The sequence below is a fragment of the Anabrus simplex genome, chromosome 5 (genome assembly GCF_040414725.1).
Source record: "Anabrus simplex isolate iqAnaSimp1 chromosome 5, ASM4041472v1, whole genome shotgun sequence".
NCBI lineage: Eukaryota > Metazoa > Arthropoda > Insecta > Orthoptera > Tettigoniidae > Anabrus > Anabrus simplex.
In genome coordinates this window covers 330,234,389-330,260,416 of record NC_090269.1, presented here as the reverse complement: position 1 = coordinate 330,260,416, position 26,028 = coordinate 330,234,389, and the positions used below count along the sequence as shown (strand labels likewise).

At 38.6% G+C, this 26,028-nt stretch overlaps 1 protein-coding gene across 4 annotated transcripts in view; it reads left to right on the top strand.

Moving 5' to 3' along the window:
• LOC136874066 (steroidogenic acute regulatory protein-like) overlaps positions 1-26,028 on the top strand; it is a 158,812-nt gene that overhangs the window by 93,039 nt on the left and 39,745 nt on the right. For all 4 annotated transcript variants that reach the window (XM_067147588.2, XM_067147586.2, XM_067147587.2 and 1 more), the window contains one exon: positions 15,519-15,580. In XM_067147588.2, coding sequence (XP_067003689.2) covers positions 15,519-15,580 — 62 coding nt within the window. The remainder of the gene's footprint in view (positions 1-15,518; positions 15,581-26,028) is intronic.

The following is a 26,028-nucleotide window of genomic DNA, read 5'->3' as shown; positions in this document are numbered from 1 at the left end:
TCCCTAAGCTTACATACAATGCATGTCAAACCTACTGGCCTGTAATTTTCAGCTTTATGTCTATCACCCTTTCCTTTATACACAGGGGCTACTATAGCAACTCTCCATTCATCTGGTATAGCTCCTCCGACCAATCAATAATCAAATAAGTACTTCAGATATGGTACTATATCCCAACCCATTGTCTTTAGTATATCCCCAGAAATCTGATCAATTCCAGCCGCTTTTCTTGTTTTCAACTTTTGTATCTTATTGTAAATGTCATTGTTATCATATGTAAATTTTAATACTTCTTTAGCCTTAGTCTCCTCCTCTATCTGGACATTATCCTTGTAACCAACAATCTTTACATACTGCTGACTGAATACTGTTGCCTTTTGAAGATCCTCACATACACACTCCCCTTGTTCATTAATTATTCCTGGAATGTCCTTCTTGGAACCTGTTTCTGCCTTAAAATACCTATACATACCCTTCCACTTTTCACTAAAATTTGTATGACTGCCAATTATGCTTGCCATCATGTTATCCTTAGCTGCCTTCTTTGCTAGATTCAATTTTCTAGTAAGTTCCTTCAATTTCTCTTACTTCCACAGCCATTTCTAACTCTATTTCTTTCCAATCTGCACCTTCTTCTTAGTCTCTTTATTTCTCTATTATAATAAATGGGTCTTTATCATTCCTTACCTCCCTTAAAGGTGCAAACCTATTTTCGCATTCCTCAACAATTTCTTTAAACCCATCCCAGAGTCTGTTTACATTTTTATTTACCGTTTTCCACCGATCATAGTTACGTTTTAGAAACTGCCTCATGCCTGCTTTATCAGCCATATGGTACTGCCTAATAGTCCTACTTTTAAGACATTCCTTTCTATCACATTTATTTATAACTACAACAAAAACAGCTTCATGACCACTAATACCATCTATTACTTCAGTTTCTCTATAGAGCTCGTCTGGTTTTATCAGCACCACATCCAGGATATTTTTCCCTCTGGTTGGTTCCATCACTTTCTGAATCAGCTGTCCTTCCCATATTAACTTATTTGCCATTTGTTGGTCATGCTTCCTGTCATTTGCATTTCCTTCCCAATTGACATCTGGTAAATTCAGATCTCCCGCTACAATCACATTTCTTTCCTTGTCGTTTCCTACATAGCTGATTATCTTATCAAATAATTCTGAATCCGTGTCAGTGCTACCCTTTCCCGGTCTTTACACTCCAAATATATCAAGTTGCCTATTATCTTTAGAAATAAGCCTTACACCTAGAATTTCATGTGTCTCATCTTTAACTTTTTCGTATCTTACAAATTCTTCTTTCACCAGAATGAATACTCCCCCTCCCACCATTCCTATCCTATCTCTACGATAAACACTCCAATTCCGTGAGAAAATTTCTGCATCCATTATATCATTTCTCAGCCATGATTCAACTCCTATTACAATATCTGGTAAATATATATCTATTAAATTACTCAATTCTATTCCTTTCTTTACAATATTTCTACAGTTCAACACTAACAATTTTATGTCATCCCTACTTGATTTTCAGTTCCCTGTTCCCTTATCACCGCTCCCTAGGCCATCCCGTTTCCCTGAATGTACCTCCCTATTACCCTTCCTAACAAATTTCCTAACTTATACGTACCACTGCGGTTTAAGTGAAGGCCATCTGAGCGCAGATCCCTATCTCCTACCCACCCATTAGGATCTAGAAATTTCACTCCCAGTTTCCCACATACCCACTCCATAGTCTCATTTAAATCCCCAATCACCCTCCAGTCAGTATCCCTCCTACACAGTATTCCACTAATATCAATCTCCGCTTTCTTAAACTTCACCCGTGCTGCATTTCCCAGATCCCACACATCTCCAACTATGTTGGTACTTATATCAGCTTGCCTTATGTTGTTGGTACCAATGTGAAACACTACCACCTTCTCCTTCCCCTCCTCCCTCTCTTCTACCTTCTACTTTTCTCAACATCTGGCTCAAACTAATTCCTGGATAACATTCTACCCTGGTTCCCTTTCCTTCACACACTTTCCCCACGTGTCTAACAATGGAACGATGGAATCCCCCATGACCAGAGTAGTAGCAATCATTAAACAACATGGGGAAAAATCCAAGATACAGAATCTTCACACTTTGGGCTTTAAGTCCCTACCTTTACATTTCCTGAGCTACTAGCTCAAATTTACCAAAGAGCACAAATTTATACAAGGGCAGAAATCCCCTAATTGAAAGAGCACTTGCTCCCAACATTACAACATCTAGCCTTCAAGAGGTATTCATTAATTATACAAAACTTTGGAAAAGAGCTAACAGGCTCTCAGTTTCTCAAGCCTACTCAAGGCAACATCAACTTACAATTTCTCGATTATACAGGGGTATTTAATACCCAACCTACTGGGCCTTCATGGAACAAGAATAACGGCTAAATAAATGGCCCGAACACAATGAATGGAGGCGAATACCTGCACTCCTAGATATGAACACTTAAAACCTAAAGGGCACTAGCCCGATGAAACAGGGGCTATTCCCAAACTATGGAGGTGACTCGTACAAGAATAGATTATAACATTACAGAAAAGAAGAAAACCAATTACAAAATGTAGTCACCTCAAACCAATATGAAGGGGAACTCGAGAGGGTACATCACTCTCTATCCCCGATTCCCAGTTAAAGATTTACTGAAGTTTTTACATTAGCCAGCAGAAAGTTACATTTTTAGGAAAACTAGGTTACGTAGTTAATGATTCGGACCTTTCCCTCAGGTTAAACTGCGGAGCTAGCAAGAAATAAAGAGGTTATGTGGCCATTACCTTGTCAATGTACTGCTGCCTGATGAAAGAGGCCGCCCGCCTCCTACTTTGACACACACACTTAGTAAGATGACGATCAATTGGCCCTGAAGCAACAAAATCCGCAGTCTATAAACTCTCGGGGAAAGTTTGAGATCATTCAAGATTAAACTAGCCACACCCTCTCATGTTTATTAGTCAGTTTAAAAGTTACACTCAAAATCAAAGAAGACGACTGTGATTGGTAGAAAATTAATTACAGAAATTAAGGAGTAGCTAGATTCAAAACTGGTGGAAATAAAAAGAAAATATTGCAAACCCAAAAATAAATGAACATCAGCCAGTAAAAAAAAAACTTGTGAATACAAAACTTCTTTGAATTATAAGTTCTTACACCTCGCACCAGGGTGCATGATCATAGTTTTTAGTAATGACATCTGTGGAAGAATGTCCAAAACTTCTTGATGGATAGCAAACAAAACTAGTAGAAATACAGTCAGTTCAGGAAACTTCACAATATCAAAATTACATCATATTTTAGTGGTGACCTCTTCTGAGTAAATTTCTAAGTTGGTGTAGTTTAAATTTCACTGTTTCACCAATAGAGGAGTTCATTTAGGCACTAGATTTAAATGTGCGGCGTAGGGGTGTACCTCCCGGTACAATTATTATTATTATTATTATTATTATTATTATTATTATTATTATTATTATTATTATTATTATTTGAAGTTAGATAGAAAGTTTACAAAATGTAATCCTCTGTTTTTACAGACTTTCATTTTATTGCAGAAGAGAAGTTTTGGTATTTGAAATACCTATTTTTATGATGAATATCACTTTTGTCATTTACATGCTGTTTGATTCATTTGAATTATCCATTTAGCCAAGAATCTATGCTTGAATGGGATATAAGATATAACTGCTTCCTTCCTGGTCCTATTCCTAATTAATGAAAAATTCTCACTCCTGTATAGACAGCTCAGCCACACTGGTTATCGTATAGATGTCCTGTGGATTAAGTACCCACTGACGTTCTTAATTCGTAATATCTGAGATTTGCTGGTAGCCATCACCGACACAGTTAACCCACCGTATACTGTTAGGTAAACTCTATGAGATTACCCAAATTGTTAGCAGTCTTTTATCATAATTGTACATTCTTTGAAGAATTCCAAGGTTGGTGTAGTCATTGGAGGAAACAAAAGAATGGTCTACCCCAAAGCAAGTGTTATTGCCCCATTCCTCTTCAAAATTTATACCAAGGACCAACCTCTCCCAGATGGTACTAGAAGCTTTATGCTGTATTTCCTCGCATCTAACTCGTACTTTTTTCACAAAACATAAGTGTGAACATTCTCGGTGCGTGATATATGTGGAGATTTGTGTGCAAAGGATCGTATTCCCGAAAAAGTGTAAAATTTGCATTAGGCTATTGAAACAAGACTACTGGCATTACCCTATTCATTGTCACTGTCTTCAGTCTCCGAGCTGTTGTCACGTGCATCATTCTGGTCACCATCCCATACTGCATCATCCTGACTTCCGTCTAACGCATTTGCGATGCCCGTCTTCAAGAAACTCTTCACAATAACGTCTGTCGACTCCATAACCTATCGCTCTGAATGCGATTTTATTTGATGTAAATAAATATCACACGAGAACACGTTCACTTCTTTGTGTAAACTACTTTATTGTCACTGTAAGCCACAACATACAATTGTACACAGTAGCAAGTGACACTACAACACTTAATAGCGGAGTACCGAGCTCGATAGCTGCAGTCGCTTAAGTGCGGCCAGTATCCAGTAATCGGGAGATAGTGGGTTCGAGCCCCACTATCGGCAGCCCTGAAGATGGTTTTCCGTGGTTTCCCATTTTCACACCAGGCAAATACCAGGGCTGTTCCTTAATTAAGGCCAGGGCCACTTCCTTCCAATTCCTAGGCCTTTCCTGTCCCATCGTTGCCATAAGACCTATTTGTGTCGGTGCAACGAAAAGCAAATAGCAAAAAAAAAAATCAATAGCGGAGTACCTTGAAGTTGATTCTGACAAGTACAGATATCAATAACACTGACTCGCTCTGTATAACACACACTCTGTTGAACTGATTCCACCTCGGAGCCCAATAGTCACTCCGAGTCCAACACTCCATTCCCTCACTGACACCCATATATATATATACCGTTCGATCAACCATTTAGAATTATCAGTTTCTGGAAGGGTTCTTACAACACTCTAAATGGAACATACTCGCACCATCGATCGACCAGCTAGTCGAATGGAGTACTCCAGTAATGGATCCAGGTCGTACTTTCGTTTGCTGTTTACCAATACACATGGAAATCTCTCCAACATTCCTAATGTCTCTACATGTATCTGGATAATAAACCTTACAGTAAGTTTCCAGAACCCTTCATATATACCAAATTATATAGCAGAATGCACCTAATATACGAAAATTATAGAGTTTTCTACAGCTTTTGACTATATAGATTTTGAGGTTAAACTTATACACAATACGTATTTTTGCTTCTTCTTCTTCTTCTTCTTCTTCTTCTTCTTTTATGACCACATAGGATCACTTTAGTCATTGATGGTTATGAATTTCATGTTTTTGGTCCGTATTGAACAATATATAAGTAATAATAATAATAACTTAAATGTTTCCACCTTTTCAATACAATATATTCACAAATTTACAAAATTATACGGTACCGGTACTAGTTTCGACCCATCTAGGGGTCATCATCAGCCGTATTGGAGCAAAGATCATTTGTGGCGAAATCCTAAGACAATATTATTTTAAAGAATAACAAGTGAAATGAGATGTTATGGTAATAGTTAATAATACAAGGAATATACATAATAAGAGGTTTTTAACAAAGAATAAAGTATAAATGGGGTGTTGTAAAAATTATAATCATGGAAATCAGTAAGTTCTTGTATTGAAATGAAATATGGCTTAGGAAGAGGGCTTAAGGTGGGGCTGAAGGGTGCGGGAGAAAGTGTAATTGTCTTGGAAAAGTACCTTTGATTAAATTTAGGATTGAGTTTAGGTTGGCTGCATTATTGTTTCTGAGGAAAGTGATAAATAGATCGAAGAGTATGTTGGGTTTCTCTGAGATTTCATTGAGATTGTGACTGGCATTAAAGTATTGGTCTAGGTGTATGTAGTAATTTTCCATTACGTTCAGTAAAGGGCCCTTGTTTGCTAATACGAGGATGTCCATGTCTTGTTCAATATTGGTGAAATTATGGTTATAATCTTGCATGTGTTGGCCGATGGCTGAAAACTTGTTGTATTTTATTGCGTTAGTGTGCTCGTGGTATCTGATAATGAAGTTTCTCCCGGTTTGCCCGATGTAGGTTTTTTTACAGGTGGTACATTTGATCCTATAAACTCCTGATTTTAAAAAACTGCTGGTCTTGTTGATGTGTGAAGTATTGTATAAAACATTCATGTTCTTATTGTTGGTTTTGAAGGCTATTTTAATGCCTTGTTTCTTAAAGATGTTGGTTAACTTGTAGATATCATTGTTGAACGTGAAGGTGGAAAATGTTAGAGGTTTGGTTATTTCTTTTTTGAGGGTAGTTTTTGGGCGATGTTTGTGTTTATTGATTATCCTTTCTATAAAATGATTGCTGAAGCCATTGAATTTTGCGATTCCGCGGATTGTGTTGAGTTCGTTTTTTAGATCTTTATTGGACATAGGTATGCTGAAGGCTCGGTGAACTAGGCTGTTGTATGTGGCTCGTTTGTGGGACTGGGGGTGCACTGAATCTTGGCGAATGGTGGAGGCTGTTTGAGTGGGTTTTCTGAAAATTTTATAACTGAAAGAATCTGAGTTTCTAGTGATGGTTAAATCTAGAAAGTTGATTTTTTGATTTGATTCGGATTCTAGTGTGAATTTGATATGAGGATCAATATTGTTGAGTCTTAAGAGGGTGGTGGGTGCGTTAATTGATTTCTCATTCATGATTACAAAGACATCGTCGACATATCTGGCCCAAAAGAGAATGTTTTCGAATTCGTTGTCAATTTTGGTGTATTCGAGGAAGTCCAGGTATATTTCTGCTAAGATACCTGAGGCCGGTGACCCCATTGCCAAACCATTTTGTTGATATATGACATTGTCAAAAGTGAAGAAGTTATTGTCGATGATAAGTTTTAATATTGTGATAAAGTCTTGTATCTCTAGTTTGCTTAAGTGGCTGTTTTTGTTTAAATTGTTTATAATTATCGGAATTAATTTTGATACTTGTATGCTTGGGTACATGTTTACAATATCGAAAGAGTGGATGGAGTGATCCGGTTGCAAATTGAACTTGTTTAGTTTTTCTACTAGCTCAGATGTGTTTTTAATAGACTTTTTGGATAAGAATTGATAATTTTTTCTTAAGAAACATTGGATGAATTGTGATATTCTGTATAAGGGGCTCGGTCTATAGTTAATTGGCCGGATGGGAATTCCGGTTTTGTGAATTTTGGGAAGAGCTTTAGCAGTGGGGAGTCCTATTCTATCAAGAAGTAGAGAACAAATTATTCTACGAACTAGCCAAAAAACAGTCAAATTTGGAGAATAAACTCAACAGGCTAAAAAACTGCCAACTACATAACCAACAAACTAGAAACTCCAATAGTAACACGTTCGTTCGTACGCAGTTTCATCCAGCTGTTGTAAATCTATCTAACACGCCCTTAAGTGAAAGTGAACACTTAACTTTATCCAAAGGACCGAAACACAACTGGCCAAACTTGAACAGCCTCAACATAGCCGCTACTATGATCACAGAATCAGAGCTAGCCATCAGCAAAATACCGGAAGACACGCAAAATGAGGTTAGAACCGATGTTAAAAGGAAACTGACTGATATCCTCCACAATTTAACCAACCCCGCAAATAACCTCAATAATAAAGAAAAAATTGCTGAACAAAAGCGCATATACGCCCTCAAGAAGAAAATTAAAGACAACGAACTCATCATAACCAAAGCTGACAAAGGCAATGCAACAGTTATCATGGATAAAAAAGTATATATTGAAAAAACAAAAAACTTTTTCACAGACAGCTCATTTTCCATAATCAAAAAAGACCCCACCCAAAAAATTCAAAAACTACTTAAACAAACTCTTAAAAACACTTCATTTTTATTTACCGAACAGGAAAAATCCAAACTCATACATATGAACCCAGGACTCCCCACTGCTAAAGCTCTTCCCAAAATTCACAAAACCGGAATTCCCATCCGGCCAATTATCAACTATAGACCGAGCCCCTTATACAGAATATCACAATTCATCCAATGTTTCTTAAGAAAAAATTATCAATTCTTATCCAAAAAGTCTATTAAAAACACATCTGAGCTAGTAGAAAAACTAAACAAGTTCAATTTGCAACCGGATCACTCCATCCACTCTTTCGATATTGTAAACATGTACCCAAGCATACAAGTATCAAAATTAATTCCGATAATTATAAACAATTTAAACAAAAACAGCCACTTAAGCAAACTAGAGATACAAGACTTTATCACAATATTAAAACTTATCATCGACAATAACTTCTTCACTTTTGACAATGTCATATATCAACAAAATGGTTTGGCAATGGGGTCACCGGCCTCAGGTATCTTAGCAGAAATATACCTGGACTTCCTCGAATACACCAAAATTGACAACGAATTCGAAAACATTCTCTTTTGGGCCAGATATGTCGACGATGTCTTTGTAATCATGAATGAGAAATCAATTAACGCACCCACCACCCTCTTAAGACTCAACAATATTGATCCTCATATCAAATTCACACTAGAATCCGAATCAAATCAAAAAATCAACTTTCTAGATTTAACCATCACTAGAAACTCAGATTCTTTCAGTTATAAAATTTTCAGAAAACCCACTCAAACAGCCTCCACCATTCGCCAAGATTCAGTGCACCCCCAGTCCCACAAACGAGCCACATACAACAGCCTAGTTCACCGAGCCTTCAGCATACCTATGTCCAATAAAGATCTAAAAAACGAACTCAACACAATCCGCGGAATCCCAAAATTCAACGGCTTCAGCAATCATTTTATAGAAAGGATAATCAATAAACACAAACATCGCCCAAAAACTACCCTCAAAAAAGAAATAACCAAACCTCTAACATTTTCCACCTTCACGTTCAACAATGATATCTACAAGTTAACCAACATCTTTAAGAAACAAGGCGTTAAAATAGCCTTCAAAACCAACAATAAGAACATGAATGTTTTATACAATACTTCACACATCAACAAGACCAGCAGTTTTTTAAAATCAGGAGTTTATAGGATCAAATGTACCACCTGTAAAAAAACCTACATCGGGCAAACCGGGAGAAACTTCATTATCAGATACCACGAGCACACTAACGCAATAAAATACAACAAGTTTTCAGCCATCGGCCAACACATGCAAGATTATAACCATAATTTCACCAATATTGAACAAGACATGGACATCCTCGTATTAGCAAACAAGGGCCCTTTACTGAACGTAATGGAAAATTACTACATACACCTAGACCAATACTTTAATGCCAGTCACAATCTCAATGAAATCTCAGAGAAACCCAACATACTCTTCGATCTATTTATCACTTTCCTCAGAAACAATAATGCAGCCAACCTAAACTCAATCCTAAATTTAATCAAAGGTACTTTTCCAAGACAATTACACTTTCTCCCGCACCCTTCAGCCCCACCTTAAGCCCTCTTCCTAAGCCATATTTCATTTCAATACAAGAACTTACTGATTTCCATGATTATAATTTTTACAACACCCCATTTATACTTTATTCTTTGTTAAAAACCTCTTATTATGTATATTCCTTGTATTATTAACTATTACCATAACATCTCATTTCACTTGTTATTCTTTAAAATAATATTGTCTTAGGATTTCGCCACAAATGATCTTTGCTCCAATACGGCTGATGATGACCCCTAGATGGGTCGAAACTAGTACCGGTACCGTATAATTTTGTAAATTTGTGAATATATTGTATTGAAAAGGTGGAAACATTTAAGTTATTATTATTATTACTCACTTTAGTCAGTCCGTCGTTCAGGTCTCTTTGAAGGGATTGTTCGGGCTTTGCGGTCCTCCCAGTACTTCTTCAGACGCTCCGATCTTCGTGCCCTTTCCTCAGTTGAAAATGTGCGTGGTGTTGGTTTGTTTTGTGTAAGGGTAAAGCGGAGGTTTGTATTCTTGAGTTTTGTATTCAATTTTATCTTATTTTTGGTGTCTTCTGTTGTAAGGCCTATTTCCTTCAGATCCTCTCTTACTTCTCTGATCCATTTACATCCTGTTGTGGTATTTTTTGAGACGAGATTGTGTTGTACTAGTTGTTTCAGAAGTCTCGAGTCCTGCATCCTCATGATATGTCCAAAGAATCCCAGTCTCCTCTTACGCATAGTATCTGTAATGGGTTCTAGCTCTTTGTACACGACTTTGTTAGGTATTAACCGCCACTGTCCATCTTTCTGATATTTTTTGTTGATACAGGTTCTTCCAATCCTCCTTTCAATTTTCTGAAGTCTGTCAATCTTTGATTGTTTATTCAGGTAAAAGAGTGTTTCTGCTGCATATGTAGCTTCCGGTTTTATAACTGTGTTGTAGTGTTTTATTTTTGTATTTATTGATAGACATTTCTTTTTGTAGATATCCCATGTTAATTTTTGTGCTTTAGCTAATCTATTTGTTCTTACTTGGATTGAGATTTTTTCATTTAAGTTATGTGTTATTACTTCTCCAAGATATTTAAACTGAGTTACTATTTTGATTTTATTACCATTTATGGTGACTTCTTTTAGCTGTGTTGGTTTTTGGGGCATAATTTCTGTTTTTTTCAAATGATATTTTGAGGCCAATTTTATTTGCAATGTTTTGAAGTTCTGATATCTGGGTTTTTGCTTCTTTTATGTCCACTGCTAGTAATGCTAAATCGTCAGCAAAACCCAGGCAATTTGTTTTGATTTTTCGGCCAATCTTTATTTTGGGGGGACATTTTCTAAACCATTCCCTCATTACCATTTCTAGAGCACAGTTAAATAATAGTGGTGAGAGCCCATCTCCCTGCCGTAGTCCAGTTTTAATTTCAAATGTCTCTGATGTTTCACCCCTAAACTTCACTTTTGACTTGGTATTGGTGAGAGTCAATTTTATCATGTTTATTAATTTGGGGTGTAGTCCAAGGTGTCTTAAAATTTTAAACAGAGATTCTCTATGGATGCAATCATAAGCTTTCTTGAAATCTACAAATGTTATCACCATATCTCTGTTTCTTCTCCTGTTATAGTCCATTATCAACTTAAGACTCATGATCTGATCAGGACAGCTCCTCCAGGGTCTGAAACCTCCTTGATATTCTCCTAGTTCTTTCTCAAGTTGTAAACTTATCCTATTAAGGATGATTATTGAAAATATTTTGTATGTTATGTCTAGGAGAGAGATTCCCCTGTAGTTATTAGGGTCGGTTTTGTCCCCTTTTTTGTGCAGAGGATGAATGAGGGCTGTTGTCCAGTGTTCTGGTAGTTCTTCTTTAATCCAGATAGAGACAAGTTGTTGATGGAGGGCAACTTTTGCTGAGGTTCCTGCATATTTCCAGATTTCCGCAAAGGTCTGATCTTCTCCTGGCGCTTTGTAGTTTTTTAATTTATTCAGAGCTTGGTAGACTTCCTTTATTGTGGGGGGATTGATGTTTTCTGGTGATGTTTTTATCGGGGTGTTGGTGTCCAAATGAAGGAGTTCTGTAGGTTCCTCACAATTTAAAAGCTTGTTGAAATGTTTAGCCAGAATTTCTGCATTGTCTTTATTGTTATGGGCCAGCTTACCATCTTCATCCTTCATCAGTAGGGTCGGGGGTTCATATTTTTGGAGCTGCTTTCTGAAGGTTTTGTAGTAGTCCCTTGATTTAGTTTTACTGAACTGTTCTTCAATTAACTGCAGGGTGTCCTTATGATGTTGTCTTTTTATTCTTCTTAAGACTTGGGTAGTTTCTTTTCTCTGTTTTACTAGCTTTTGGTAGGATATTTCTGTCTTTTGGGACTGATGTAATAGCCATGCCTGATGTCTTTTCTCCACTGTTTCATCACATTCACTGTTCCACCATTGGTATTTTTTACGTGGTTTAATTGGAGCTAGGTCTTCTGCAATTTGTTTAAGGTTGTGTACTAAGTCTTCAAGTTTGTCTGTGATTTTTATTTTTTCAGTTGCTTTCTGGTAATTTTTGTTGTTGATTAGCTGGGTAGGGTCTATTTTTCTTTTAGTTTTAAGGGCTTGCTTTTGTTGTCTCCTCTGGGGAGTGAGTTTAATTTTAATTTTAACTACGTAGTGATCTGAACCTGTCTATTCCTCGGAGGACTTTGACGTTATAGATCTCTTTGTGGTGGTATTTGTCCATGCAGACGTGGTCCAGTTGCCATTCTCCTTTAGTGTAGTCAGGGTGTTTCCATGTTTTGAGTTTTTGAGGTTTCCTCTTAAAACATGTAGATTTTGAGATTAAATTATGGTTTCTACACAGGTCAACTAGTCTCTCTCCATTTTTATTTGTTTTCTTGTGTGCTGGCCATTTTCCGATGATGTCACGGTATTTTCTTTCTCTGCCTAGTTGAGCGTTGAAGTCGCCTATTAATAATTTTATATGGTGTTTGGGGATGTTATCTATGGTCTGGTCCAATAGGTCCCAAAATTCTCCTGTTTCCTCCTGGTCTTTTGAGGAGTTGTTTTTTGCTTATACGAATTTATAATACATATTTACAGGGAAACCCTGTATTAGTCATATTTAACATTTCATCATCATCATCATCATCATCATCATCATCATCATCATCATTTCCCTTTATTCAGCTGTAGCCGGATACGGCCAAATATGGTTCCTCTCCACTTTCTTCGGTCTTTCCACCACTCCTCCTCCAACACTGTGTCCCAGTCCAGGTTTCTTTCTATAATGCTGCGTTGGATGGTATCCTTCCATCTCAATCGTGGTCGTCCACGGCCTCTCCTTCCTTGGATTTGCATTTCCATCACCTTTTTTGCCATTCTTTCGTCGCTCATTCACTTTATGTGCCCAAACCATCTTAGTCAGCTCTTCTCTATTCTATCATTCGTTTTTTCCACTCCAATTTTTTCCTGGATTTTCTCATTCCTTATTTTGTCTCTTCTACTCTTCTGTATCATACTCCTCAAGAACTTCATTTCGGCTGCCTGTATTCGACTCTCATCCTTCTTTGTCATTGTCCAAGTTTCTGCTCCATAAGTTGTTATGGGTACGTAATACATCTTGTACATAGTATCCTTTGCTTCCGTTGGCACATCTTTGTCCCATAACATGTTTCTTACACTATGATAGAAACAACTTCCAGCTTGAATCCTTTTACTAATCTCAGCATCCAGTTGAGCATTCTCCATTAATTCACTCCCCAGGTATTTAAACGTTTCCACTACTTCCAGGGGCTTGTCTGCAAGTCTAATCTGACCTTTCCCTTCTTTCTCCCCTCTAGTCATAACAAGAGTTTTACTCTTTTCTACACTTATTTTCAATCCACATTCTTCGATCTTCCCATTCACCACATTCAACTGTTCTTGAACCTTCCTGTCGTCTTCTCCCCAAATCACAATATCATCTGCAAATAACATCATGTTCATTTCTCTTCCTCCATATGCTGCTTTTGCTGTTCTCATGATGTCATCCATTACTATTGTAAACAGGATTGGTGACAGAACACTTCCCTGTCTCAGCCCACTAGTTATTTTGAACCAACTTGTCCTGCCAACTTGTGTTTGCACGCAACTACAACATTCCTTATACAATGCCATGATCATTTTTATTAATCCCTGTCCAATTCCTTTTTGCACCAGACTGTCCCAAACTTTCGTCCTGGGGACACTGTCATATGCCTTTTCATTGTCAATAAATGTCATCACCATATCATTCCCATACTCCCAATGCTTTTCCATTAGTTGTCTCTTAATGAAAATGGGTTCTATTGTTGACCTTCCACTTCTGAAACAAACTGATTTTCCTGTATCTGATTCTCAACCCTCAACCTTATTCTACTTTCCAGTATCCTTTCCATTATCTTAGCAACATGGCATATTAGAGTAATTCCCCTGTAGTTCTTCAGAACTTTATCACCTTTCTTGTAAATTGGGATGATTATTCCTTTTTGCCAATCCTCAGGGACCTCCTTATTCTCCCAGACATTCCTGAGAACCCGATATGTCCACTGCAGGCCTACAGCTCCAGCTGCCTTTATCATCTCCACTGAAATTTCATCTATTCCAACAGTTTTTCCATTCTTCATCTTTCTTACTGCCATTTCAATTTCATTCATTGTAATTTCTTTATCCATTTCTTCGTCAACTAATTGCCTTTCCTGGTCGTCCATTGAATGACTGTCATCCGTTCTTATGTTCAGCAGCTTCTGAAAATACTCTCTCCATCTATTTCTTATTTCTTCTGGCTTTGTTAATATTATGCCACCTTCATCCTTCACAAATCTGGTGTTTACTTGATCTCTCTTTTTGTTTCTTAAGATACCATACAGTAATTTCTTGCTGCCCTGCGTATCATCTCTCAATGTCTGTGTGAATAAGGCCCAGCTTTTCCTCTTTTCTTCCTCCACTACTTTCTTGGCCAAATTCTTTGCCTCCACATATTTTCTTCTACTTTCTTCAGTCTTAGATGTTTTCCATGCTTTCCATGCCATTTTCTTTTCCTTCACTTTAATCTTTACCCTATCATTCCACCAGTGTGTTTCTTTGTCTTTCACATTTCCTGATGTTCTACCGCACACCTTTTCTGCACATCCAACCAGTGCTTCCTTAAATCTTTTCCATTCCTCTTCAACATTCCCCACCTCTGTCCTGGGTACCAAGGGTATTATTTCCCTTTAAAATTCTTCTTGTATGCTTTTCTTCTTCAACTTCCATACTTTAATTCTTTTCTCTCTTCTTAATTGGGGTTTTTCAATCTTTCCAACTTTCAATTTTCCTATCACAACTCTATGATCTCCACCAAAGGCTTCTTCAGGAATGGCTGTTACATCTACAAGGTTCTTCCGGTGTTCTTTCTCAATGATTATATAATCAATCATGGTCTTTGTTCGTTTGTCTCCCCAGCCATACATTGTAATCTTCTGACTGTTCTTCTTCCTAAACCAGGTGTTTCCAACAATCATTTGATTCCTCATGCAAAAATCCACCAACAACTCGCCTTCTGGATTTACATTTCCATATCCACTGTACTATATAGAGAGAAATTTTGAAATTCCATCTCAGTGGTAAAGATCTTTGAAAATGAGTCTGAAAGGCTGCTGCTAAGCATTCCCAGTCAGAGACTTTTCACTGTTTTATTGCTTTGTTCGGTTCTTATAAAATAGTTGAATATAAATACAGTACATCAAAAACATTTCAAGCACTTTGGTATCTCCAAGAACATGAAAGGAAGTCTATTAAAGAGACATAAAAGCATAACATTATTACTTTTAATCTTAGAAATTCAATTTATTAATGAAGTGGAGAAGTTATATTATGAATTGATCTTATCTCAAGTTATTGTATGAAGAAGATTTTGGATGTTGTAATATTTTCTTTGTGGAATGTTTTGTGTGTGATTGTTTAGAAAGACGGTTATTGTTATAATACTTGAGAAATAAGTGTAGTGTGATATTTGACAGGATCGGACGTTGAGGAAGAGCCCGAACCACCCAAGATTCCAGATCGTAGAACAACACAAGAGGTACTGTATAATATCTGTTTAAAATTTATTTTATTCAGAACCACTTGCTCCCTTTAAAATAGGATCATTTATTTCACTTACAATTCCAGGAAGACTTTCTTTTTCATTTCTTAGTCATGCTGACTGAGGGAAGGTGATAAAGGGCAAGATTTCTATCTGAGGGATATTCAGATGTTACATTCAGGGATGGTGTGTACTACACTGCCTGACAAAAGAATTGAAACATCCAGAAGGGAAGGAGGAAGCTAAATGTAACTCCATGTGTTGAGAGGGTATGTGATGTTATTTCAAGGATTACAAAACTGAATCATATTTACAAAGAACTTGACAATACGAGCCCACTTATCAGTATGATGTTGCACCCTCTCTGGCCTAATTTGTAAACAGTTCTCTAAACCTATGGGTAAATAGTGAAAATATCAAGCTTGATTAGTAGGTTGATTATTACGATAATTGGCGACCTTGACCGGACTTGAGAATAATTTTCAGTGGTAATAAGAGTGTAAGTGGAAATCAGAATAAAAAAGAAAGTGAAACTGGAAAATATGTTTGTAAAACAACTTTGAGGCGAACTCTCAAAATGAAATCCTCCGACGAGCGGCAGTAAGAAATCATTATTTCTCTCTCTCTTCACCTGGTAGTCCTAGAGTGGAGAGTCTGATTCTACCCAGCACCTCACATTCGAAAAGTATGTGTTCAGCTGATTCTTCTGCTTCATTGCATTTCCTGCATATATTGTCTCTAATTACTCCAATTCTATGTAGGTGTCTTTTCAGATGGCAGTGTCCTGTCAACAGTCCTACTAACCATCTTATATTTTCTCTGCTGAGTTTCAACAGTTCTTTAGTATGTTTCTTGTTTGGTCCTTTTATCAGTTCCTTTTCAAGCCTGCATCCTGGAGTATTTTTCCAGTTCACCATTTGTTTCTTTTGTACCCTTCCTACCCTTTGATAATGATCAATTGTCAATAGGGACCATAATGAAATTCATAACCCATTTTCTTATGTAGTGTTGGGCTTGTCCATAGGAAATCCCGCATTCAGGTTCTGGGCCTACAAAATATGCTTCTGCCCCTTTCCTGGCCAGTTTATCTGCCTTTTCATTTCCTTCTATACCTGCATGCCCTGGTATCCATATTATTTTGACAATGTTGTACTATGAGAGCTTCAGGGGAAGTGAATGGCAATCCTAGACAATTCTGGATATTATCAAGACTGCTTCTAGTGCCTTAATGGCCGCTTGGCTGTCCGTAAAAATGAATATGTTCTTATTCCTATAGTTCATTTTCAGATTTTCTTCAAGACATGTTGTGATAGCTATCACTTCAGCTTGAAAGACTGTAGTGTGTTTGTCCAGGCTCATCTGGATTGATCTCTCAGGTCTTCCCCTTTTGATCTCTCCTCCTGCAGCATCCACAGTCTCTGAGCCATCAGTCCACCTCACTATATCTTCTTTTTCAGTATTCCATTTGTTGATATCCCAGTCTTCTTTTTTTATTACCTGGGTCTCAGACATTTTTTCATAGTTGTACTTTGGTACCATATGATCAGAAGGCATGTGTAGAACTTCCTCTGTCATTACTCTGTTAATTTTACAGTGTTCTAGAAGCTGTCCTTTTATGAAATTGCAAAATGATGGGAGGTCTAGTAAAGTATTCAAGGCTTCTGTTGGCATAGTTCTCATAGCCCCAGTTATGGCTATGCATGCCATTCTCTGTAGGCTATCCAATCTACTGCTGACTTTTCCTTGGCTTACTTTCTGCCACCAGATGATTGCAGTGTAGGCCATCAACGGTCTCATGATCACTGTGTATATCCACATTACCATTGATGGTCTTAGGTCCCATGTCTTCCCGATGGCTCTTTTACATGCATGCACCAAGTTCTTGGCCCGAGTTATGTTCCTTTCTATATGTGGATTCCAGGTTAGATTTTTATCTAACACTACACCTAGTTGCAGTGCCTGTTCTTCCATATATATATATATATATATATATATATATACAGTGAAACTCTGTTAAGAAGTTTTTCAAGGGACTGCAAAAAAAAAAACTTCTTAAGCAGGAAACTTCTTAAAAGGGGTAATACCCAAAAACTTATTCTGTACTTTGAAATACATGTGAAACACACAGCCAACAGATTTCCTTGTTTGTGAACAATACCGAAATAGGCCGATATAAGAACTGCTTACAGAAAGCCACAATATAAAAATTCGATTATCATGACAATATTTTTAGAGATAAAGTAAAATAATTGAACATACCATATTATAAATATATTTGATAAGAGAAGAGAACATATTAAGTTATATAAGAACGTTGCAAGGTTTGATTATTTTAGCAGGCAGAACCATGTCCTTCCACACTTCCCTTCCCTCCAAACTTACACTCTCTGCTTCGCAACAAATTGTTTTGTAAGCGAAAACCAAAAACCCCATGGCACTACAGCCCTTGAAGGGCCTTGGCCTACCAAGCGACCGCTGCTCAGCCCGAAGGCCTGCAGATTACGAGGTGTCGTGTGGTCAGCACGACGAATCCTCTCGGCCGTTATTCTTGGCTTTCTAGACCGGGGCCGCTATCTCACCGTCAGATAGTTTCTCAATTCTAATCACGTAGGCTGAGTGGACCTCGAACCAGGTCCAGGTAAAAATCCCAGACCTGGCCGGGAATCGAACCCGGGGCCTCCGTGTAAGAGGCAGGCACGCTACCCCTACACCACGGGGCCGGCTCGATTTTTAAAGCGTTCCAGCCACCCGCTCGACGCGGTAAAAGGTACCCTTAATTTGCATGAGGCTTTCTCCTGCACAATAGTCCCACTGAAAGGTATGTTTAAACTTCGCTGCTATTTAAACCATATTAGCAGAACTTGTTCTATTTCATCGTACTTTTCAGATTTAACTTCCTTACAATTTGCTGAAGTATTCCCTGCAGAAGCAGAGATCTCTTCTTTCTTCGCTATAATAACGTTCAAAGTAGACGGCGGCATCCCCCAGCTCCTTTGCCAAAGCAACACGAGAAAGTGTAGATGACGCCACTTTCCTTATAATCTCCACTTTGTCTTTTATTGTTAGTGCCTTTCGCTTGATCTCTTTCCTCTGAGTTGCGCTCGTTTTCACTTTAAAAAAAAAAAAAAGCTTGTACGTTGATATTACAAGTACAACTAACTTCACCTACTCCTATTCATACTAATTACGACGCTACACTATGCTCGGCAATCCGTAGCTTAGGCTTACAAGAAGCAAAGACAAGACGTGTACTAGTTTGTTAGCATGTGCTTTCTATCTTCCTCACACCCCTGACACCTGCTTCAAGGATAACGGCAGCAAATGGGAAATCTAGCAACTTACTCTTAAGAGATTCTTAGAACCTAGGCCTAAATCGCCCCTGCATTCCTACTGGTTGTCACGGCAACGGGCGTAGTTTCTGGCTGTTTCACAAGTACCGCATGGCCAAGCCAGTATTGAGTTTATTTTCCCGCTTCAATCCTCTTCATGCTGTAGGTAATGAAGAAAAGAAACACAGGTTCGAAGTTGGTAGAAATTAGTGCATGGAAATATATCCGGTGTATTACGTGGGAGAGATAAAGGTGCAGTAGCAACGCTATAGCACGTCTAAACGTAAACAGTTTCTTTCCCCGCGAGAATTTTATTTCATGTCTCCTCATCCTTGTGCTACGTTCTAATAATGCGATGTAATAATTACGAGTGACACGATAATACAATGTTTAGCTCGTATAAAGGTAAAATTAAAAATAACTTTCAATTTTATGCCAACACGTGGTATTGCAATGCCTGTATGTGCCTCCCTCAACACCCAGTTGGATATCAACATTCGTTCAACTTCGTAAACGATCGGGATCTTTCGGTCGGCTGTTTGGCGGCATGTGTATCAGCTGGCTGCTGGCAAATCGGCTGTTTCCTGCATAGAGTCGCGAAGTTGTTTTTATTCACCTCACTAATAATAGACACGGAAAATCTTATCAGTTTAGTTCAAAAACGTAATTTCCTCTACGGCAAGGCCCACAAGTATTATTGCAACAACGTAAGACAGAATGCCTGGAAGGAAATAAGCAAGGGAATGAAAAATCAGACAGGTTAGAATATTCAGTTTTGTGGTAGGGTAACAGTAATGTTGTGGGCAAATGCACTTTACGGTTTTTAATTAATGTTTAGGCCACCTCGATTAATGACTTCACCCTGTCGCGGCCCGCAAATTACTGCATTAAAGTTTTATCAAATCATTCATTGCGTACTTTATGTTTCTTACGTAGAATCCCGTTCGATTTTATTCCGCTAGATGGAACGGTGGAGTGGAAATTTTGACTGATAGGTTCGATTCGATTCCACAAGTCGAGAGTGAGCATCTGCTGTCCGTGTTGTCATAGCGTGACGTCATATGGCCGTGGCAGGCCCGCACATGTTCCGTGACACCAGACGCACACCGCGAGCGAGCGCACGTTCTAACACAGGGTGCAACTTGCGCGGAGACTGGAGGGTTCTAACCACGGGCTGCTTTGAGCGGACGTTTTCTATCTCAAGGGGCTCTAAAATCTGAACTGTTTAAGCGGGAAATATATTTACAACAGAACACTTTAAACGGGAAAAATATACATATGTCTTAATGCAACTGATCAAGGGACCAAGAATATCACACTTCTTAAGCGGGAAAACTTCTTATGCGGGAACTTCTTAACCGAGTTTCACTGTATATATATATCTTGACCAAAGAGCTTCAGTGATCTCTTTCCCTCTAATTTTCTCCTTCTTGTGAAAGGGACCAGAGTTATCTTGTTCGGGTTGACTGGTAGTTGTTCTTCCCGAAACCAGTTCTCCACAAGGTTAAGTGATCTTTGCATGAGGTCCTGGATAACACTCATCACCTTACCTCGTACCACAATCACTAGATCATCTGCATATCCTTGTGTATAAAAACCCTGTTCGTGGAGCATAGCTATGATTTTGTTCACCATGAGGTTCCACAGCAGAGGTGAAAGAACTCCTCCTTGAGCACAGCCTCAGGTGGCCCTAACCGTCAGCGTTTCTTCAAACAGGGTTTCTTTTATCTTCCTTCCGTCTAACATAGATTTAATCCATTCGACGACTGTTTTACTCCCCTTGCTCTTTTCCACTGCTTTGATCATAGTCATAGGTTGTATTGCTGAAAGCTCCTTCTATATTTAGAAATGCCGCCAGTGCAATTTCTTTATATTCTAGGCTTTCCTCTAGTTTACAAACCAACTGGTGGAGTGCTACTTCAGTGGATCTTCCAGGTCTATATACAAACTGATTTTCATGTAACGTTTAGTTCATTTGCACCGTTCTTCTGATATATTTATCCAGAATTTTCTCCATTGCTTTCAGTGTGAAGGAGGTTAAACATAATGGTCCGTATGTTTTGGCTTGGGCATAATTTGTCCTTCCAGGCTTAGGTATGAATACTGCTTTAGCTTCAGACCATGATTTTGGCATGTACCCTAAAGCTAGACTAGCTCTGAAAAGGTCCAATCGCTCCACATGGTGATTACAACCTTGAAACATAGTTGAAACAGTTGACTACCGACTGCCCATATCATCAACACATGTTCACCAGTGAAACTCCTACACAATAATTCCTCGTTACCATCAGGATCACCTCCTTATATATGTGCCCAATACATAGATTATAATGTACAGAATATTCTTCATCGTTCTTGCCTACCTAAACCATTCTGGAAATTACAGTGTGTTTCACAATTATGGATTACAAAATATATGTATACAGGTAAGAATAAATTATAATATTAATTTACAGGTATTTACATTAACTGAACTCATATAAATATTTATGTACAGCACATGTGTCATGATATAACTTCTCAAACAATGCGATCATATCATAATAATAATACAAATACTAACTGGATGCAACACTTCATAGCCATACATACAAGTAGTAGTAGTAGTAGTAATAATAATAATAATAATACTAATAATAATAAATTCAAGCTCCTTCTTGCATTATTTACCCATGGGTGAGTGAATACTGTTTTCAAGTTATATCCGTTTATCGCATTTGCGTCAGGACGTATTTTCTAGTGTCACTTGCATTTTTTCTAATTCACACTTTCACTCGTATTCACTTGAAAATTATTCTTACGTCCTAGTCACGGCCGCCAGTTCATGTATCCAGAAAGAGACACACAAAATGCTGTCACTTGTGTACACTATTTATTTACAAATATTATTTATGTCTTCCACACACACTAATGAACTGCCATCTGGAACAAAACACTACTATCCCCCTGTGGGTGGGGGCGGTAGAATAACACCCACGGTATCCCCTGCCTGTCGTAAGAGGCGACTAAAAGGGGCCCCAGAGGCTCTGAACTTTGGAGCGTGGGTTGGCGACCACGGGGCCCTCAGCTGAGTGCTGGCATTGCTTCCACTTACTTGTGCCAGTCTCCTCACTTTCATCTATCCTATCCGACCTACCTTGGTCAACTCTTGTTCTCTTCCGACCCCGACACTATTAGGTTTGCCAGGGCTAGGGAGTCTTTCATTTTCACTAGTCCCGATTTTAGTGGGTATAAATCACGATCCTATTATTTGTGAGGTTATGTCATGAAACATCTGCTGTATATATATCAATATGAGTTTATTTAATGTAAGAACACATAATTAATAATATCAGGTGTATTACCTGTATATGTATGATGTATAATCCAATGTGGAATTTTGCAACACACTATAATATCCAGAATAATGTATCTTTGTGACTAGACAGTTATAGAAAATTCTTTACATTGCAACTAGGGTATTGGAATCTCTTGAATTTATGAGAAAATATGTTGTGTCATTCTTCTAGAAGTCTTGCCAGACAATGTATATAAAGAGGCAGTCTTGATGGTAGAGTGGAGTTGTTTAAATGAGACTTTTGTGGAAGTTGTGGTAGCTGTGTTTGAACTCAAGTATGTGAATTGGTTTTGTTGGGAGGAACTAGTGAGTCAGCTGGAATCTTCCAACTTGAGAACGTGACCAGCCTGTTCCTGTATTGTTCCCTTTGTCTGGTTCCCCCGTGCACTTTCTGGAATGGGAAACGAGAAACTTGCCTCTCTAGCCACATTGCAAATATTCTGGTACTCATCACCCAAGCTATAAAAAGGACGCTAGACGCGAACAGTAAAAGTTATGTTGCAATTTAGTTGTCGGACTGGGGTGATAGAAGTGCTGACTGTTGCAAGTGTCTCACCGGAGTCTGAACAAGGAGTTGTTGTTTAGGAGTGTTGTAGTTCGGTAGTTGGACTGGGGTAACAGTGTTGGCTGTCGTCATTGTCCCACTGATGTCAGAGTATCATCATTGTTTGTTGGAGGGGGGTGGGTGTGTGGTCACGTGCACGTTACCACATTACCATGGACTGTAGACTGCCTTGGAGACTGTCTGTGTGCAGAATAGTGACGTAAGTTCGGAACAGTGTTAATTGTTGTGAGAGTATTGTCTTGCTGGTTAGCACAGTTGACCCATTGCAGCAGAAGTGGAAATTGCCATCCAGAAAATGAAAAATCTGAAGGTGAATGGGCCTGATATTATCCCAGCTGAGGTTGACACAAGTGCGATAATAGTTATAACTTGAAAACAATGTTCTCTCACCCATGGGTAACTGATATAAGTATCGAGCTCGAGTTATTATGGTTGTTGATGTTGTTGTTATTATTATTATTATTATTATTATTATTATTATTATTATTATTATTATTATTATGTATGGCTGATAAGTGTTACATCATGTTAGTATTTGTCTTATTATTACAGTATGATCGCGTTGTGTGTGAGGTTATGTCATTAAGTATTAGTGTTACTATTATTTACGTAGTCGAATGATCATATTATGTGTGAAGTTATGAAACGTGTTGTACATACACATTGATATCCATAATTGTGAAACACAGTGTAACTTCCAGAATGGTATAGGTGCTAGAACAACTGAGATTCTGTACATTATGACCTATGTAGTGCGCACTTGATTTTTTTTTTTTTTTTTTTTTTTTTTTTTTTTTTTTTTTTTTTTGTAACTGTTCTTTCTGGAAGACTGGCCAGCATATATAAAGAGATGATCTTGACGGTGAAGAGAGACAGAGTTGTTGAAAGAGAGTTATTGTTAGGAGCCTGTGGCTGACATGTCGAACCAGACAGTCTCCATGTTGAATTGATCAGTAGTCATCTGTTTTATCTGTGTTTTGAAGTGTAACCTCTGTAGTATTCGGTGTCAGTTGTCAACCATTTAATGATGAAGTGAAGTGTTTTATTGTGATATGGTGATTAAGATTGTGTGTGTATTAATTTGTGAATATCTGTAAATACTGTAAAAGTATTGTACCAACTGACAGCATCTCATGTGCATTTGTGTGGCTACGTTATGGTATGGAACATTCTTGGTAATCATGGCACCTCCATTCTCACAAACCCCTTCAGTTGCATTGTATGGGGCTGGGCTGAGTGGCTCAAGACTGTTCAGGCTCTTGCCATCTGACCCTAACTTGGCAGGTTCGACCCTGGCTCAGTTCGGTAGTATTTGAAGATGCTCGAATACATCAGCCTCATGACGGTAGATTTACTGGCATCGGGCAAGTTGGCCGTGCGGTTAGAGGCACGCTGCTGTGAGCTTGCATCCGGGAGATAGTGGATTCGAATCCCACTGTCGGCAGCCGTAAAGATGGTTTTCCGTGGTGTCCCATTTTCACACCAGGCAAATGTTGTGGCTGTACCTTAATTAAGACCACGGCCTCTTCCAACTCCTAGGCCTTTCCTATCCCATCGTCGCCATATGACCTATCTGTGTTGGTGTGACGTAAAGCCACTAGCAAAAAGAAATATTTGCTGGCACATAAAAGTATTCCTGCAGGACAAAATTCCGGCACCCCAGAATCTCTGAAAACTGTTGAAAAGTAGTTAGTGGGACGTAGAAACAATAATATTATTTATGATTGTAATTGCATTGTGGAATCAAGTGAGGTCCCAACAAATTGACTGAACAGTGTCAGTATGGAAGGGCAAAGGTAATGTAGCCGAATGCTTAAATTGTTGTCTGATTCGTCTCTTATGTCACACATTAAAGATCTTGGATAGACTTCTCGATACCCGCCTTGCATTGTTTCCATCACGCTAGACCAATGCGAATTTGTTAAAGGGAGTGCTGTTACAGATGCTATGAATGCAGCTCGCTTACTCCTGGAACAAAATCATGAGAACAACAAGACGGTGCACGTGGCCCCTGATCTCATCTGGCATGCACTATGCTTGCATCACAGAGTCCCTGAAGCCTGCATCAAATGGACAAATCTTTTGTATCGTAATGTCAACAACGTTGTTCAGTTGTCCAGGTGGAGTTCTGTCACCCTTTGCCGTTAGCGCAGGAGTCCTCCAAGGCTCAGCTCTCTCACCACTACTATTTGTTCTTTGCGTGGATGCAATAACTGCTGACCCTGAAACACCCTACCCATGGTTTCTTCTCTACACTGGCAGCATTCTTCTGACATCAGAAAATCACATGGCATTACAGCAGCAGGCATAACAGGGGAAGACCCATCTTGAGACTAACGAAATGAGGCTCAATACTCGGGAAACAAAGCACATGGATGTAAAGTGGAACGCAGTATAATGACACCCACAGCATTGGTGATGGAACAACTAATGAGGACCACAAAGTTCAAGTATCTTTCTGCAGTCATTAGCTGTGATGATGATATCCTTCCCAATGTCCATAGTAGAATTAACACAACCTGGATGAATTGGCAACAGGTCATAGAGTCCTTTGTGATCTAAGGATGCCCAAAAGGCTCAAGGCAAAAATATACAAGACTGGCATTCATCCTGTTGCCCTCTATGAACCAGAGTGTTGGCCAACAACATCAAGGCACAAACAGGCACTCCATGTGATGGAGATGTGGATGCTCTATTGGAACCTTGGGTTGGCACAGTGGGATTATGTGTCAAATGAGACTGTCTTTTTTGGGATTGGGCATGTCTCCGATCATAGAGAAGATGCAGGAAGTTTGGCTGAGATGGTATGGGTACGTTATCCGAAGTGCCATAGATTCAGTCGCTAACGCAGTTTTGAGATTGGACCTTGTCAAAAGACGGGCACGAGGAAGACCCGGGAAGCAATCGTTAGACAGGGTCATGGAAGACATGATAAAAACGAGTGCCAAATCTGGCACCAAATGGCATTAACACAAGGAAAGAGAGCTGTCTCTTGATGGTAAAAATAATAAATTATCCCCAAATATCGGCAACTGACTGGTAACATCAAACAGTGTGTTTCTGTGACACACCTAACTCTTCCAACAATGTGCAATATTTTCTCAGTCAGGAAGTTAGTTCTGTTAACAGGTGAACTGTTCTGTTGCTTATTTGCTGTGGCGTGATTTTATTCTTGTGAATTAGTGTTATCAACACCATGGATGCATTTGACATG